Source organism: Acartia tonsa, chromosome 4, assembly GCF_053477335.1.
Source record: "Acartia tonsa isolate MP-2025a chromosome 4, ASM5347733v1, whole genome shotgun sequence".
In the NCBI taxonomy this organism is placed as follows: domain Eukaryota; kingdom Metazoa; phylum Arthropoda; class Copepoda; order Calanoida; family Acartiidae; genus Acartia; species Acartia tonsa.
In genome coordinates, this window is record NC_137263.1 from 14,890,262 (window position 1) to 14,903,890 (window position 13,629).

At 33.2% G+C, this 13,629-nt stretch overlaps 1 protein-coding gene across 2 annotated transcripts in view; it reads right to left on the reverse strand.

The window, feature by feature from the left end:
* Nucleotides 1–633: 633 nt before the first annotated feature.
* The window catches only part of cac (calcium voltage-gated channel subunit cacophony), a 108,650-nt gene continuing 95,654 nt past the window's right edge, over nt 634–13,629 (reverse strand). The window contains exons 35-44 of one of the 2 annotated variants that reach the window (XM_080156566.1): nt 13,293–13,420; nt 12,701–12,835; nt 10,799–10,882; nt 10,327–10,435; nt 9,249–9,363; nt 8,939–9,045; nt 8,400–8,509; nt 7,823–7,872; nt 4,866–4,898; nt 634–2,412 (exon numbers count right to left, since the gene is read on the reverse strand). In XM_080156566.1, the coding sequence (XP_080012692.1) occupies nt 1,472–2,412; nt 4,866–4,898; nt 7,823–7,872; nt 8,400–8,509; nt 8,939–9,045; nt 9,249–9,363; nt 10,327–10,435; nt 10,799–10,882; nt 12,701–12,835; nt 13,293–13,420 (1,812 nt within the window). In that variant the 3' untranslated portion in view covers nt 634–1,471. The remainder of the gene's footprint in view (nt 2,413–4,865; nt 4,899–7,822; nt 7,873–8,399; nt 8,510–8,938; nt 9,046–9,248; nt 9,364–10,326; nt 10,436–10,798; nt 10,883–12,700; nt 12,836–13,292; nt 13,421–13,629) is intronic. The other variant, XM_080156567.1, reaches the window with a different exon arrangement.

Consider the following 13,629-nt stretch of genomic DNA (forward strand, 5'->3'; position numbering starts at 1 on the left):
TAATGTGGCGCGGCATAGAGTGTTTGTTTATTTTGAAGCGCACGTTCTTTACTTTTGAATGAGATATGAGAGTGTGAAGATTGCGGAGAACAAAGTTGGGCCTATCATTGGTCTCATTGAGTGTGAACTACCCTAGTATATCAGGGATTTGAAACCATAAGAGCTTCAGGTAGAATTTGTTAATTTGATTAAGAAGTATGGTGTATAGGACGATTATATGTAGTTTTAAAAGAAGGCTTTAGCCAGCTAAGCATGAAACTTAATTATGATTAATATATGTTTTGGTAATTTTTATGTGCCTTATTGTTGCATTTAACAATGATTTATTAAACCAAATAATTTTCCTTTAAAAGCCAAAGTTTCCAAAGATTCTTTAACCATATGAAAAGAAAAAGATTTTTTTAGTGCTCAAAGTTTTAAGATAACGAATAATATTTTATTCTGTTTATTAATTGATCTTGTAATTTCAGGTCTTTTGAAATAATTTCATCAATAAATCTATATTCAAACCTGCTGTTGAAACTTGATGGTTCCTGGTATTGGGGGTTTTGTATGTTCGCCAACTGATCTCGTGAACTTCCCGCTAATTCGGAAGTCCAAGCTCAACCAAAGTGTCATGGTTGAGACATATGGCCTTTACATTTAGAAATATCCTGATATGTTATAATATTTAGGGCTCGGCAGCAGCGCCTCAGCTGCGCATAGCCCCTAATTTCCTTTTAAAAATTCTCAAAAGATGGATTGTCTGTTTAGGAACAGGTTTGGACATTCAGCTAAATTTTGAATTTAAATTATGACTACTTCACTGAGGCATACACGCGGCTGCCGAGCCCTGCATAATATTGAAGCTCTAGCAAAGATGGCAGCTAAGCAAATATATTTTGCAGCAAAAAACATTTGTAAATTCAAGGTAATAATTTACTATTGCACATAAATTTCATGTCTAAGTAATATATATATTAATTTCATAAAATCTTCTTGGAAATTCAATAATCCCGTAGAATAGGGAATAGTTATTTATCGCATCGTATTATAGCCAGCTATCCACGGATATCAAAATGAAAAAGTTATAAAATAAAAACCAATTTTTGTTAGCCCAGAGGGGCCGAAGGCCCGTGCTAACAAAACTGGCATTAATTTTATGTTTTTTTATTTTAGTTTTCGCCGAAAATTGTTTGTAATACAATTCTATTCAAGATTTTCCAGTATGGCTGAGAACCGGTTGTAATCCAGCAGATATTAATCGGTTTCGAAGTCATACCGGATTCATAATGGCGACAAAGCATTACAAGAAAAGAAGTAATAGAGGCAAGATTAGAGATTTTTATACAATTAACAAATAGATTTATGTAAAATCTTCTCAATATAAAATTTGTTTTACAATTATTTATATTACAATCTACATTAATGAGCTGACAACAACTTCAAAATTTCACTCTTGTTTTGATTATAAAATTGTCTAAAATTTATCCTAACACCAATCCTCTTCTTCATATTCTTCTGTCATGTCCATCCCTCTAATCCCTGAGTTATGCTCCCTGGGAGCTAATCCATAATCATCCCTTAATCCTGATCCGGGCCAGGGATCTCCGCCTATACTCTTTACCCCATTGCCTGGAACCCCCGCCAAATGTTGAGCAAGGCTAGGCAACTGTCTTCCCCCGCCCCGCAGTCGCTGTAATTCTGAATGACCGGGAGTTGGCAGGGCTCTCCGCGTGTGCAGAGCTCTTATTCCATTGCTGATTGCAGATGGTCCATTACCGGGCATGGCACCGACCCCGTTCCCGTGCACATAGCCCATCATGCTGCTCTGAAATGGCCGCATGACCATGCTGAATGGTCCGGAAGAGGCGGCCTTGTGCGACGGGCTAAAATTGAGCCGCGGGAAATTAAACTCGAGCACTGCCTGTTTGTTGGCTTCGTCAACTGTGGCCTCCAGCATGTTTGGATCAGTTGAGGATTTGCTAAGATGGTTGCCTTTTTGCTGTTGCTGTAATTTATCTATATCTAAATTGGACGGTTGGCGTGGAGTTGGCGGCAGTCTTCTCCGCGGCAGCTGTGGCGGTCTTAAAACAGAAGACAAATTCGGATCAGTGGCACTGCGACGTGTAGGAGTAGGCGAGGCTGCGACCGTGAGCTGAGGCCTGTAAAGGGCCGGCGGCTGGGCCGTAAGAGGCTGGTGATGATGACTGCTGCGCCAGTGATTGCCTCCATGATGATGGCGGTGTTGTCCCGGAGGACTGTGCTGACGGTCCAGACCAATATCATCCTGAAAGCTGTCCTCGTAGTACCAAGGCTGGTCTTTATAGTCTGGATAGTTGTGCGAGGATTTATCATGGTGGTAATTGTGTCCCAGAGGATGCTCACTCAGGATTGGTTCATCTGCCATCCAATCATCTTCCTCTGATTCTTCTAAATAATATAGAACTATTAAGATTTGAAAATATTGTTTTAAAACATTTACTGTTTAAAATGTTTAAAGAATGTGTCCTAACTGTTGTGGTTTTTTTAATCCATTCGTGACGAGCTCCCAAAGTTCAAAGTTTTTGTTAACCGGGGTTCAACAAAATAGATTTTTTCAATAATTACTCAACAGAATTTAAAGTGTCAAATTAAAGATCTTAGTATTTTTGTTCATAATAGCAATTTTCTTCTTTTTTTGTTGCATTTTAGTACCTTTAAACCAACTTAATTTTTCATAACACATATCTGAATTCTATGAATCATTTTACATCTACTACTTACTAATAGCACTGACTAGCTATTTTTCTTTAAAAATCACAAAAGTTAGAACACGTTCTTTAAGGATTTAGTATTTTCAGATAAAAGATTTTTTACTTTCCAAAACATTGTGTATTTATTAAATAAATACTTCTTGGTTTTAAGATACCTAACAGTAATCTAACTGGAAATTTTTATGATTTAACATCCATGCACTATATGGAGTGGTTCAAATATACAAATAAATCAGGAAAATTAGGGATATGGTGTTGTTCAACTAATTTACAGTTTTAACAGAGCTTCAGAAATAGGGTAATGAATGATAAATTATATCTTCTATATATTATTTATTTATTTAGTGTCTGGCACATTTAGTGAGGAGATAGTTCAAAATGATAAAAATTGCCATTTTCCTTGCATTCTTTGATTCTCAACATTCTGCTAATTCTAATTCATTTCTTTATGTTTTATATTCTAAACTAAAGATCTACATGTACATAACAGCATATTAAGGCATATGAGATTTGTTCAGTCTTCTTATAAGAAACTAACTATCTTAAATATTAAATAGAGCAATTTTTTCCTCTATCTAGGATATAAATTTTTTATATTGCTAATGTAACTTATTCTTCTCAATCAAAAATGAAAAACTTTAGATCATGTAAAGAAGACGAAAATTTTCTGAAAAGGGCAAATTTACCCTCCTGAGATTTGACCTCAGATGGGCTAGGTATCTCTGATATTTTAAGTACTTTGTTTGATTAAAGCTATTTTTCCAGCCGATTTACTCGTACAAAGTTCAAAGTACTCTTAGGTGTCGAGTTAATAGTAGAGCATACCAAGACGCATCTATAGACACCTTAAAGGGAGTGTGAACGTAAAAATTTCTCATCTGATTATTAAATCTTAACATTTTCTAAGCATATTTCACTACACTGATCAACCAAAAACGTCCTATTAACAAAAATATCCAGGAATAATGCCTTGATTTTATGGTATTTTGGGAGGGAAAAAGGAAAAAACAGGGAAAATCTGAATGTTTTTGTTTCTTATAATGTTTGTAGGGATATTTAACTTGTCATATATAGTTCAAACAATTAACTTACTGTTAATGATTTATTTTATGATATAAAATAGCCAATTAGTTTTTTTATAACGTAGTAATTAGGTAATAAAGACCTATTTTAAATTCGTATCATTGACAAAAAAATACCTCACTGTCTACAAAGGGTTGAATCTCATAGGTTATTTAAAATGATAATATCCTTTTTTATTGTGTTAGACAATAAATAATCGACTTTTGAGAATTAGTTTACACTTTTATCAGACTGTTTTTAAAGAAATATTGCGTCTTTATTATTTACAAATTTATAATTAAAGGTGGGCGAGATATGGGCCATCTAAAGTTAATTGGGTACTAATAAAAAAACAGTTTCTAGCTTTGTTATTGTATTTGGTTTTCAATAAATAATATTGCTTATTTTATCAATTTCTAAGTAACTATACATTGGTTTAAAGCAAGGATTATGTTAAAAGTCAGCTTAACCGTTAGGAAAAATCAAGAACTATGTGAAATAATTTAATTTTAGCTATAATGGGAGAAAAAAGCAATTTAATGCACATTTTATATAATACGGAAAATTTCTTCCTTTCCCTGTACCTTATAAGAATCGTCGGAAAAAGCCGTTTTTTAAGCAAACAAAAGCGCGTTTTGCTCTATCTGTGAGATATTATGAATGAGACAATGTTAAGATTTGATATAAAGATGAGAAAAATTTACGTTCTCAGTCCCTTTAACATCGATTTTAGCTCATACCTAGTCCATCTGTTGTCAAATCTCAGGAAGGTTATGTCTGCCCCTTTTTTTGGAAAATTTTCGTTACATGACCCAAAACTTTTTATAAAGAGAGGAGAATTATTCTACTCTACCCAACTGTATGATAATAAAGATCGAAATGTCACAATTGTTGTGTTTTTAAAACATGAAACAAACAAAGCATCGCAGATCTTAGTTTTCTTTGATATATGTCAAACAACACACAATTTATAATACATATTTTTTTCAAAATCATCTCTTGTTGATAAGATATTTTGTCCTGAAAAAAACTGATAATTAAATACTTTTTAAAAACTATTTAAGTTACCTTTTAATCTTCTAAGTGTGATCCTCTCTGGAGCTAACAACAAATAACATTAATAAAGTTGTCATAACATTTAGAAATTATTAATTTCCTATACCATATATTATAGGCTTTTTAATAAAAAATAATATGTTGATTAAATATTTGTCATGACAACTTACATTGAAGGTTTTCTTATTTTATACATCTTTATTTTTGATAACACTTGTTTATAGCAATTGTTGTAATGTATATTTCCAAAAATGTAAGGAAAATGTCTTCAAGCGCTAAGTTAGTAATAATAATCTAATCCTAATATACTTAATTTAAACTTTGAGATTCCTTGATTCACCTATTTAATTCAACTTACACTAGCTGAACATTTCAAAAAATTTGTCATGGTTAACTCGGGACCATTTTTTTTTTTTTGATAGAGTTTAACTTAAAGTCAAGAAAATAAAACATTATGATAACTGGTTCTACCCCATCCCTTATTCTCTTCCCCACTTTCAGGTTGGCAGGGTGACGCAAATTTCAGATCCCGGATTTTGCGATTTAAAAATTATCTTTATATTATAGCAATGCTTTTATCTTATGAAGAAAAATAGTAAATAGTAAACGACCGCGAGAAGTGGCATTATTTTGTCCACTATCGTTTTTTTTCTAGGGGAAAACGGTGTGAAGGGGAAGAATTATTTGATTTGATTGTCAGAATCCTTGTACATTGTCCCTGAAATTGGGTAATTGCCAATCAACTAAGGCACTGCGAGGCAGGGGCCGTGATTCAGCAAACTGATTCCATTTGAACTTTTTGAAAATTTGGTCTTTTTAGCGGCGCAATGTAAGCGTAAAACTTGTTTTGTGCTGTAATTTAAAGGAAGTTGGTAGGAAGGGGATAACAGAAAGAAGAGAGTTGTTTGGCAAATTTCACTTAGAATTGTTTGTCCGAATCCCGGTCCCTTGTCCCTGAATGTGAGGTAAAAGCCTTGAGATGACTAACAATTTGGTTATAGAATAGTAAACAACATTAAGCAGTTATGGGGGGTGATTTATTTGCAATCCAATAAGCTATAAATAGGATTCTACCAAAATCCATACAAAAAAGTATTATTTGTTTTATTGAATCATTATATTTTTAGTAGAAATAAAAGTTATATAAAAGTTGTTTAAAATAAGAAAACCAACAATGCTATTTTTCTCTCACTGTTCTACAAGGGTACAGATAGTAGAAACATAACATTTAACAAGGATGACAACATCTATAAAAGCGAAGCACTGAAACGGTAGGACAAACGGACATTAACACTTGTATAGTGTCAGAACTGAATAATCAGAATAAGAGTCGAAGCAAAATTGTAAGATATTTTGTTAAAAAACTGCTTGATACAGAATAATGTTTATGGACATACTTACATTTTAAGGACTTAATTATAGAGTTGCTTCGCTTATAATATTGTATTTTGTTGTCCCGGGAATCTGTATACCAAAAATCACATCAATGGGATTATTAGATCACATAAAAATTTGTTGTTAAAAAGGTAAAAAAAATCATCATGTTTAAAATGGACGTACGGACATTCTAGAAATGATTATAGAGTTGCTACGCTTTCTAAATCGTACCTAACTACTACAGTAATCACCATGCAAAGTTTGAAATCGATAGGACAATTCTAACATGCCTAAATTAACGAAAAAAGCTATCCGTTACGGACGTACGTACGGACGGAGCGACCCTAATTATAGGAAAGCTTCGCTTTTAAAAAATCAAATCAATTACAATTTGTTCTAATATGCAAGTATACAAAGGGGACATCAAAATTAAAGATGCACATTAGATAATTGGGTTAAAATTTTCCCGCATCGCTTCGTAACCGATTAATATCCGGTGGATTAGAACCGGTTCTCAGCCAGACGTAAAAATTATGTTTAGCATCGTATTATATCCAGTTTGTTACGAATATAATGTTTATGACACGATGCTATAACTATTCTCAACCCTAATTTAACAATTTCTCTTGAAAAAAAAACATAATTAACACACTTTTTATCAATGAAAAACACTTGATTCCAGAAAATGTGTAAATTTGAATAATTTTATAACCGCAGATTATTGTTATATTTGTCGAAGACCTTTTAATTGTATTTTTTCTAGAAATAAGTGTCAATATTAACATTTTTTGTCTAGGGAAAAAGAGATATAAAAAGAAATAAGTGTAAGCTCTTTCTATTATTTCTTTATGACTTTAGCTCTGATGACATCAAAATGATGAACATTAGAATAATGTCATGTCGATAACAAGTCAGCTAAGACCACTTTTCTTTGATTTCATATCTCCTTATTCATGACATCTAATCACACACAAATAGATATACAAGATCTAGATACATACTCTCTAGAACAGCCAATAGGAAAACAGTAGGGGAACAATCCAGCCATATTATTGGTTAGAAAGTGTACAGATTTTAGCAGATTTGTTTCGCATAATGGGTCAGCCATAATTTATGGCATTTCTTAGGATAAAGTTTTGCCTGGTTTAATTAAATCGTGTAAAATTTCTTTATAATGGTAGGAATAAATCGTACATAACTATAAATAAACAAGGGAATTTGTTCGATAAGAATCCCTATTTAAGTTTTAAGGATTTTGTGGCCAGATTAAGCATCAAGATCGTGTATATCTATTTAAACACACAATTGCACAACGTAAAGTGTTCCTTCTACAAAAGAACTATCAAAGAATTTGTCATTGGTATAACGTTTGTTAATGCTATGAAATTATTGTGTTTTTCCCCCTCTCCTTCAACCCAAATTAATTGTTTAACACTTTATTTATGCCGCGACGAAAGGAAGGACAAGAATTAAGTTTAAGGAATTAATGATTTTAATCAATCCTGTTAATTGACTAGGCTTTATCAGAATTGTAGAGGGAACACTTTGCACAAAAAAAAACATTTCCCTCATATTTTTATAGTAATGGTTACCTGCTATTGGTGGGGCAAAATGACTTTCCCCGTAGCTTGGCCCAACTCTTCTAAAATTGAAATGGAAATACGAACCTTTTATACGAAATAATGTTTTAATATTTATAGTTCAGTAGCATAAATGACAGACCAATGGAAGAAGTAAATTATATGCTTGATACGCTTTACTATGGGGAATATTCACAGAGAAACAGCAGTCTATTTTGAATAGCAGGGAAGAAAATCATAATCCACCTAAAACGTTTCAGGCTAACGGACAGACATACAGAGTGAATTATGAGTAGCTACGAGTAAAACTGATTAAGGCATTTGCGTTCAAGGCAAAAATGTTCTCAGTAAAGTGATCTAAAGTGATAAGACAATGGCTAATAAATTTATGTACATCCCCAATGTTGATACACAAAATTACCACTTCTGAAGATTACAATAAATGGTTGAAACAATTAAAGTCACTTAACTTAATGAAGTTGTTTTGTCAACGAATAAGAAAACGTTGTTATAAAACTTTGGAGTCTAGTGTAATATACAGCCCAATGTCCCCTCCCTCCCTGGTAAGGAGTAGAGAATTAATTACTACCTGGATGGTAAGGAAGAAAATACTGGTGGATATTTATTTTGAGTCTTGTGATCCGCCTGATGGAGAGCTAGACTCCAGCTATCAGGTTTTATTGTTGAGATTCCAGGAGTCTAAATATTTATGGATATAGAAGAATATACGTAACTATTATGACTAGAAAAAAGTGTCTTTAATTTAGGTTACTAACATGGAACTCATTTATTGGCCAGCGACGAAGCCTCAAAATTATCCCGATTGAAAAAATTTCTTAATAGAGCTGATTTGATATATAAAAAGTTGATTTTCTTAGGCTTATGGGCAGCTTTCAAATCTGGTTCAAGAGTAATTAGTTCTACCTGGAACATGTTTGAGTGGATATCCTGGAACCTGGTGTGCTTCCAGTTATCCAGAATCAATATTATATCTGTAACATATTGGAATGTATATCCTGGAACCTGGTGTGCTTCCAGTTATCCAGAATCAATATTATACCTGGAACATGTTGGAGTAGATATCCTGGAACCTAGTGTGCTTCCAGTTATCCAGAATCAATATTATACCTGGAACATGTTGGAGTGTATATCCTGGAACCTGGTATGCTTCCAGTTGTCCAGAATCAATATTCCTCCGTAGATCTTTCCAACTGTTAAATTACCATGTCCAATATCTTAAACAAAGAATTGTTAATTAAAAATATTTCCTTTGTCCAATGGGCAAGTAATACAAGATTTATCAAATCTTTATTGTTATGTTGAAACTAGTTAAAAGTCGCTTTTTTGGTCCATCACAAACATAATATAATCGTGGTTTGGTGTTTTATGTGCAATGCTATGAAAAAATCATTTTCATATTTTTGAGGATTTTTTTCACCTTGAACAGTTGGGACAAGGAGACGGATTTTGTCCTTTGCAGTAAAGGGCCAAATTTTGAGGATTGTTTCCCTGAGTTCTAAATCAGCCTGGTCCATTTCCTCAGCGGATCTCATCTACAAATAATTACCGTTTTAATGCAAGCTTTTCTATACTATATGTTGGTCAGCTGAGATAGAGAGGACAATGGGCTGTTTAATATACTATTATATAGTCCCCAAAGTTTTACAATAACATTTTCTTATTCTTTGTCTGAACAACTTTAGAAACTTTTACTGAATTTTGATTGATTGGTTATTAAGTCGAGTTTTCAAACGTTTCGACCACTAATTATAATCTACAGAAGGTGTAATTTTGTGTGTCATCATTGGGTATGTACATCAATATATCGGCTATTGTCTTATTCCTATAGATCTCGGTTAGTCAGCAGTGTATTAAAAATGTGCGGCAACTTAAGGATAAAATATGAAATGCCCATAAATAAAGTTGAATAATAGAGGCTAAAAATTGATTGAACTGCACACATTACAGATGATATATAATACTAGTGGCTACGCCTCCTAGAAGCCTCTAGGGGCACTTAAGGTAGGAGAGGAAAAGACGACCTTATCCTATTTGAATTTGAGTTTCAAAAGAGAAAAAAAAAATTTAGGGTTGAGGGGGGTAAAGACACCCTCCCCAAAAATAGTTTAAAACCTTTCCAGGAACTATAAGAAGCTTCACTGTAAAGGAGAACAATATCGGTTCAGCGGTTAGCGAGATCCTTTAGGACAGACAAAAACCGCTACTACTTTAATAATAGGATATACCTATCCATAATAGAGAGTGACCTAATACTGCCCGAAGACCCTATACAATCGAAACAATAGAAAAAAAACTGGGGATCAATTCAGCAGCTGTAACAGACAACTAATTGAATTAGAAAAAAAATCACGAAACTTTTGCATGATTTTTAGCAAATTTAAGGGGAGGGGGCAACGCTTAGTAGTAATAACAACCTTTTTACCTGCCACCCAAAATATTATTCTATATGTATTTCGATTGTTGCTATACCTTACTCCTGGATTCCATTTCTTTACCTTTATATTAAGATTCTCCCTGATGAGAGCAAAGAGGGTGGTGGTGAAGTTGACCTTCCCCGCCTCGTCCACAGGCATGTTCATACGGATCAATTTCTTATATGCCAACCTAAAACAATTATACTTTATTTCAGGATAGTTATTACCAGAAAAAAAAATTTGTATAATCCGATAATTTTGAAGCCTTAACGACTTTCGACAACAGAACACCTCTTAGTTTTTAAATAAATTAAATTTAAGGGAAGTTAGTTGTTTCCTTGTACATAACACCACATAAAGGTTCCAATCCTCCAGAGCCTAAAGCTATGTCGTAACTCTGCAAGGCTACAATGTACCAAATATAACCTAATCTTTTATTTTAATATTCGTGAAAAATTGTCTGTAACTCGATGCTTTACATGATTTTTCAGAACAAGTTCTTATCCAACGGACATTAATCGGTTTCTATGCCATACTGGAAAAAAAATTATACCTGTCTGGACATTTGCTGCCGAACCCGAGGGGTGGGTCCATATTCTTCAACATGTCATACATTTCTGTGTAATGAATTCGTCCCCTGCAAAAAAATAAATTAGAAAGAAATCTTTAGTAGTGAAACGACTCCATAACTTATTTTGTCTGTCCATTCGTCAGTCTGTCTGTCTTCTTCAGGAAAAATACAATTTACTTGGCAGTTGTCATAGATATACAGGGTGAGTCAGAAAAAACTGAGTTTTTCGATTTTCAGAAACAACCAGAAGGAATACAGAAAAAAATAATTATATGTCCTTGTTCTCTGTACAAAAGCACATCAAACTTGTAAAAGGTGTTTTTCATTATCTCTAAAAATGCGGCCTCTATGATAGGTGTATGGTGTCAAAAAATGCCTTGTGTGAAAAATGTTAATCAAGAAAAATTAAAATAAATCATCTATTTTGTATAAAAAAATCTTAAAATTTCAATATTTATTTAGAAAAAGGTCTAAGAAAAGTATTTTAAAGAGTTTTAAAGGTGAAATGCTTTTTGGCTACTCACAAAAGCATTTTTAGAATACTACAATTTGTCATTTTTTCATATTTCTTGATTGTGATGCATGTGATTTAAAAGAATCTTTTATAATAACGTAGCTTATAGTAAAAAGAAAAAAAAACCTTTTTATTAGACAAAAAAATCTCTTAAGATAAAAAAGTTATCAAGGTTTGAATTTTTAAAATAAAAGTGCCTTTTAGAAACCCTACCCGGCCTATTTAAATGAAGTTGTTATGATGGATTATAACACACAAGTATAATTTGTCAAAAGGGGGCGGAGATTTAGGAGATTAAATCCGGTCATGCACCAAATATAGAAGAAATTCAGGGGGAGGGGGGAGGAATCTAGGTAACAAGATAAAATATTTCCGGTCATGAGCTGGTTTTCCGGTCATGGGGTATTAACATTTGATTTGTAATGTGATATTTTAATTTAAATAAATTGTATTTTTAAGATGTTAACTATTTACAATCTGTTGAATAAAAATTTTAATAATCAAAAAATATGTTTGTTTATCTTTTTAGAATGGTAGACATTTTTATTATAAATAAATCTACTTAAAAAGTACAAAATAATGGCCGAAAAAGTCATCACACACACTTTTTGAAATCTTTATGCTCTAAAAAGCGCCGTTGTTTTCAGAGATATTCAAAAACACCTTTTCTAAGTTTAATGTATATTTTTATAGAGAACAAGAACCTATAATTGTTTTTTTCCATATTCCTACTGGTTGTATCAGAAAATCGGAAAACTCAGTTTTTTCTGACTCACCCTGTATGAGTATCTCATTTATAACTTACATGGTCTGTCGGTCTATATTGTGCTTTTGAGAGCATATAATTTATAAGCAGAAATGTTTTTATTATGAAGATTCAATTCTGCTTAACATTCCATTTATCTGTTTGTCTGTCAATTTAACATTTATCTACTTAAATTGTGTACTAAAGCACTAAAGCAACAGGTTGTAGGACGGTCAGATAATATTTCTTATATTTTACAGATATATGATACGTTCGTACAAACTGTATTTGAAGATAGCTTTGTATTGGTCAGGGGGTTGTGTATATTCCAATCATGATCCTATGAAAGACGATATTCGGTTAAATATGCAACCCCAACCCGATCCTACCAACATTCATTTTCTCACTTTATCCGTCCGTACATTATTTTAAGTGTGGGTCTGTAGGAAATGCTCTAAATATTTGTATTCATGTTTCTTTCTGTCCGTCTAAAATGCCAAGCAAAGACTCGATTTAAGTTCTTCGCAGCTTATGGATGTGGTTATTATTGTTATTCTTAAATAATATAAGAATATGTTTTTTCCTCTAACTTTTTCGCCTGTGTGAAAATAGCGACCAAACTTACGTGGCACTTGGATCGTACTCCGCCCAGATCCTGATGAACTCCTCCAGGTGATGAGCTCCGAGGATGCTGGAGTCACGGGTCAGGTAATCAAAATTATCCATGATGACAGCAACAAACAGGTTCAACATCAGGAAACTAAAATTAAATAATATTCTAAAATGAAAAGTAGAAAGGATTTTTTGCCTAAAGATAAATATTTCGAAATCTGCTGGTCCAAATCGATTGTACTTTTCAGGGAAGCTTTATCAATATCTTTGGGTGGTTTTAGGCTATTTTCCTGTCCTCATTCACCCTATACTAGAGGTTAGGAGCGAAGTAGCTTAAAATCTAGATATATATCAATGAATAATCCCTTGTATCTGAATTCGAAGGGTAGGGAAAGGTCAAAGAAAATCAAGTTTTGTTATTCCCAAGGAGGCTGAAGGCTCAGGTTAACAAAACTGGTATTATTTTTACGATTCTTATTTTAATATTCATGGAAAATTATCCGTGATTCGATGCTATACATAGTTTCTCAGTATGGCAGAGAACCAGTTCTAATCAATCGGATATTAATCGGTTTGGAAGCCAAACTAGAATTGTATGTATATACCTGCAAAGGAATATGAATGAGACAAAGTAAACATAAGTGAATGGTGAGCCACATCTTTTATCTGGATCCAATATCTCATCAGTTGTCTCGTTCTTCTGGTGGGACCTCACGTCACAGGGACGTCCTCCCTGAAAATAAAGTAAAAGCTCTTAGCGTCGGTTGCCGGTAGGTCGTGGGGTTGAATATGGGCCTAAAAGACTTTCAAAATGTAACTGCTGCTAATACATAAGTTATATAAATGCCTTGACTAAAACAGGGCCTATTCACTACTGAGTAAAGTTAGAACTTACAGACAAAGGTTGTGCACGAAAAGAAGAGAAGGATTAGCTTGTCTTTG